This window comes from Pygoscelis adeliae, unplaced genomic scaffold, assembly GCF_000699105.1.
Source record: "Pygoscelis adeliae isolate BGI_AS28 unplaced genomic scaffold, ASM69910v1 Scaffold427, whole genome shotgun sequence".
Lineage (NCBI taxonomy): Eukaryota > Metazoa > Chordata > Aves > Sphenisciformes > Spheniscidae > Pygoscelis > Pygoscelis adeliae.
In genome coordinates this window covers 222472-226648 of record NW_008825214.1, presented here as the reverse complement: position 1 = coordinate 226648, position 4177 = coordinate 222472, and the positions used below count along the sequence as shown (strand labels likewise).

The window sequence follows — 4177 nt, the reverse complement described above, 5'->3', positions numbered from 1 at the left end:
GGGGCGGCCGAGGACGCGCATCGGGGCGACGCCGGCCTGAAGGGGGAGAGGGGCCCTGCCTTCTCTTCAAGAACGCTTTTAAAATCGGGGCTGCGTGTGGCGAACTCCGCTTCAGGCACCTAAACCCAAACCTCTTTTCCGCGAAAAAGCGCCGCCCTTCCACCCAAACGTCAAGGGGCCGCGGGGATGCTTTCCCCAGGGCTGACCCGACGCCCAGCCGCAGCTCTCCCCCACTGAGGAGCTGCTGAACGTGCCCCTGCTGAGGCCACTGGAAATAATACTTTATTATATGGTAACCGTGCCAGTCAAAAACCTCGGAAGTACTGTAAAATAAGCGCTCCTGATGAGGCGCGGTACGATTTACGAGGTAGTCATACAGCTGTGCAGAAGCAGCTCCTCTCCCTTCGTAAGGTCAGCCAAGGCTTGCTAAAATACATGACAGAGCGTGGAATTTCTGGAGTTGTTCCTTACCCTCGGGCAAAGAGGGCGGGCAGTAGGACAGCTTCGCAGCACTTCACAGGGCAGTAAATCCTGGGCAAGGCCACTGCTTAAACTTCTCGATAAGCTACTGCTCGGTGTTAGAAAGCACATTAAAATCAAACCCAGCCTGAGAGAAAGTTTAAAACTAAATCCCTCAGAAAGAGAACTGTGGCATTATGTTTCAGCAGAATTAGAAATGCACCCTACTATACAAGAGAAAGATGCTCATGATCAAAAGCTGTTTTCTCTCCTGCTATCGCCACTGGAATAAGCACATCTATTCTACATATTAGCAGTGCCTCTAAAGGTGAATATTGGTAATTTCTCACCCAAATCAAACATATTCCACGTTGTATATGTCATCAATATCTTGCAGCAGGCAGCTTGGTATTTACCAGAATATATTTATCAGGATATTTTTATTAAATTATACAGGCAAATTTGTTCACAGATGCCAAAATGAAGACATTATTTCCTATATGATCCAAATATAAGATGCAATTCTGCAAACAAAGCAAAAATAACTCGGCTTCAGTCTAGCTCAGGAATAAGCAAAACAAGATGCAGAGCATCTTTACATCAGTTTCTCACAAAACTTCACAGTCGTCACTTGGGCAGAGCAATTAACAGCGCTCTGCTGTAAATGAGTTACACAGACCTGGGATCCATTTCCAAATTGGATTAAGTATGACAAAGCAAGAAGACAATCCTGTACAGGATTATAGTTGCAAAGGAGAAGCCATTCCTGCATTACTGGAATTCTGACACAGCCACGGTGGCTGGAGAACACGCTTAGCAGATGAGGAGGCGGAAAATGCATGGAGCCTGGCCTTTTTTGGGTTAACAGGCCAAGGAATAATGCCTGCAGACTTGTTCCATCAAGGCTGCATAGACAGGCGGGTCTCTGTATTAGAATCTTTGATGACCTTGTTTATTCTGTTTTGAGGCTTAAATATGAAACAGTACAAAATTACTAGAGTTCACAGACAGGTAAAGCATTAGTTATTTCAAAATTATTTTATAGAAGCAAAAAAGTAGGAGGAGCAAGGCTTTACTTTCACATACAAGTGGGTTTGTTTTGTTTTTTTAAAGTGTCCAGAGAAGTCTTTGACAGCTGCAAAGTAAGCTTTGCGTGTTTTCTGCCACTGAATCTTCTGGAAGTCCGACAAACATATTCGGGATAATCTGAACACAGAACTGACAGTATTTCCAAGGAGTAATACAAAACTGTGTGACAGTGACACAAACATGTTATTTTTGAACTATTGTGCAGAAACACAAGGCATTTACTGCAAGAGCACACTCTTCAGCTTCTGTAAGAAGCATTCAGGAATCCTCTACTGGCAATTTCAGTAGAGACTTTCTCGCATGTAAACATCCATCCTCACGCAGAAGGAAACATAAATATTTTGCTCCCTTCCCTTTTGCCACTATCTTCGTTCTTCTGTTCTTCAGTATGGACACAGGTGTCACAGCCCCAGCTCACGAGTAGTCTGTTGCTATTCAGCTTTTTGAAACAGTCTGTAATTTACTGCCATTTTTATCTTCTTTAACTTTCTTTTTTTCCTTAATATTTTCCTTTGTGGTTTTCCTACAAGAAACACATTGGAGACCAAGGCACCTGAACATAATATATGAAGTATAGAGCAGCGACACAGACATTTGTTGTTTTATAACGTATTAGTGCAGCTGAACGTAAATCCTTCAGTAGCAACACTCCAAAGCGTGGGTAATGCTGTTCTTTATGACCACTTCTACTATACCAAACTGCTACATGCCAATCTTCTGTGAGCTCTAGTCATTACAACTTAAGATCTGCTTCTTGTATTAATATTCCATGCATCAAAAACAAAGCCAGCCCTTTGCCAGAGGAGCAGATAGGTTCTGTCAAATGATAGCTAGTCTGAAGTCTGGCTCTAAGGCCAGTGGTTTAAACTCAGCTTGCTATCACCTGATACGTGGCACCATGTGAGGCAAACTGATGGCATTAATCCAATTTCCAATAGACAGATATAGACACTAAAACTTCACCATTACTAAAATCCTTATGACTGGGTGGTCCACCCAAGCAAGTTATCAGTTATTTTGGAGGAAGCTTGCTGGGCCTTTTCTGGATAAACAGCACCTCTTACCTCCTCTTGAGAAAAACCTACTTACGTTTTTCTTTTGGCTTTTTTTAAGAAGCACTGAGGGGTGGTACAAATGGATTCTCTTGTCAATGGTTTCTTAATGAATTTCTTCTTCTGTTTGCTGAGAACGACATTTAGTGAAGAAGGATTGAATTACTTTAAAGGGCAAAAATTAATATCCAAAGTAAATAAAACAAATAATGAAAATCTTTACTGGTTGTTAGGGATTTATGGGTCTGAATATATTTTCAGTGTTCTTTATTCCAAGATCAGTTCAGCCACGTTGTCTCCAACCTTTATTTTAATATATATCTAATATATATACAAGGATTTCTAGTTTTAGAAACTACTAGAAGTTATGAAAAAGCGTGAAAAGAAGCACTAATTAAAAAATATTTATCTATACAGATACATACACCCCTACAGCAGTTTTCTAAAGGTAATTCAAAAGAGTAAAGAACTTACTTGCCCAGTGCATGAGTACGGGCCTAGGAAGTCTAAAGCAGATTTCAGGGAACTCATAGAAAAATAGTTAACTCCAGGAAAACCGTAAGTCGAGAATTCTTTTTGTTTCCATTTTTGTCTGGGTAAAAAACTGCCACAACCGCCCTGTCTAAAATTCCTTTTGCAGCTAAACTGCAACCATATTGCAAACCACTAGATCTTTTGTGACCCTTGTACACCCAGCACCGCGCGTGCAGGCTTTTAAAATGGGAAGCAAACGGGTAAAGTATTCAAATGAACATACCTCTGCAGTCTGGGAAAGTGTTTTATGTAGTCTGGCACAGGACAGCCAGCTCGCTGAATAACATTGGCTATACTGGAAAGGAGAGGAGGGAAGAGATTAACTCTGGCAGCGAGTGCTTGGACAATAGATAAGCTTCTTCTGTGGAAAACAGCAATCCCTCACAACTGGCTGTTTTGTTGTTGGTTTTTTGTTTTGTTGTGCTTTTTTAAAGCAAGAAATAAAGACACAAAAGCAAGTTTGAAGTAAGGTGAGGAAGAAACAAGACACGAAAGGCTTACATGAAACTAATGACTCCATTTGGATAGTTTAAGCAAATTGAAACTCCAGGTGAGTACAATCTTCAAGGAGATGAAGAAAAAGCAATAAGCCAAAACAGAGAATCGTACCAAGTGATTTTGGACACAGGCAAGTTAAAAAAATGGATTAAAAAAAACCCCTAAAGCACAGCATGAGGTAGTCATACTTACTACACAGCAAATGATTCAGGAAAACCAGAGCAAGAGCAAAGTTAGTTGTAAAGACTGTTGAACCTGCCCTTAAGCGAGGTTCAAGTCAGAATAACTGAGTTTCACTGAAAGGTGCTACCAAGTAAGCCATCATGTTGTTGTTACTGGCAACACGACTGAAAGAAGTGCTAGTTTCTCTCTTGCTGCATTAGTGAAAGCTTCAAAAAGAAACCTTAACATTGAAATCTCAGTCTTTCCCATACTGTGGTACCACCTTGCAGCTCCACCATGTTGGTACAGTTTTCTCTCTCTATTTTTAAGAGCTTTTTACAGCAGTGTGGGGTTTCCAGAGCACGGCAATACTGTGCTTACGA

At 41.1% G+C, this 4177-nt stretch overlaps 1 protein-coding gene across 1 annotated transcript in view; it reads right to left on the bottom strand.

Moving 5' to 3' along the window:
* Nucleotides 1-923: 923 nt before the first annotated feature.
* The window catches only part of DDX52 (DEAD (Asp-Glu-Ala-Asp) box polypeptide 52), an 8338-nt gene continuing 5084 nt past the window's right edge, over nucleotides 924-4177 (bottom strand). Inside the window, exons 12-14 of the mRNA XM_009329099.1 lie at nucleotides 3358-3429; nucleotides 2638-2730; nucleotides 924-2071 (exon numbers count right to left, since the gene is read on the bottom strand). Coding sequence (XP_009327374.1) covers nucleotides 1984-2071; nucleotides 2638-2730; nucleotides 3358-3429 — 253 coding nt within the window. The 3' untranslated portion in view covers nucleotides 924-1983. The remainder of the gene's footprint in view (nucleotides 2072-2637; nucleotides 2731-3357; nucleotides 3430-4177) is intronic.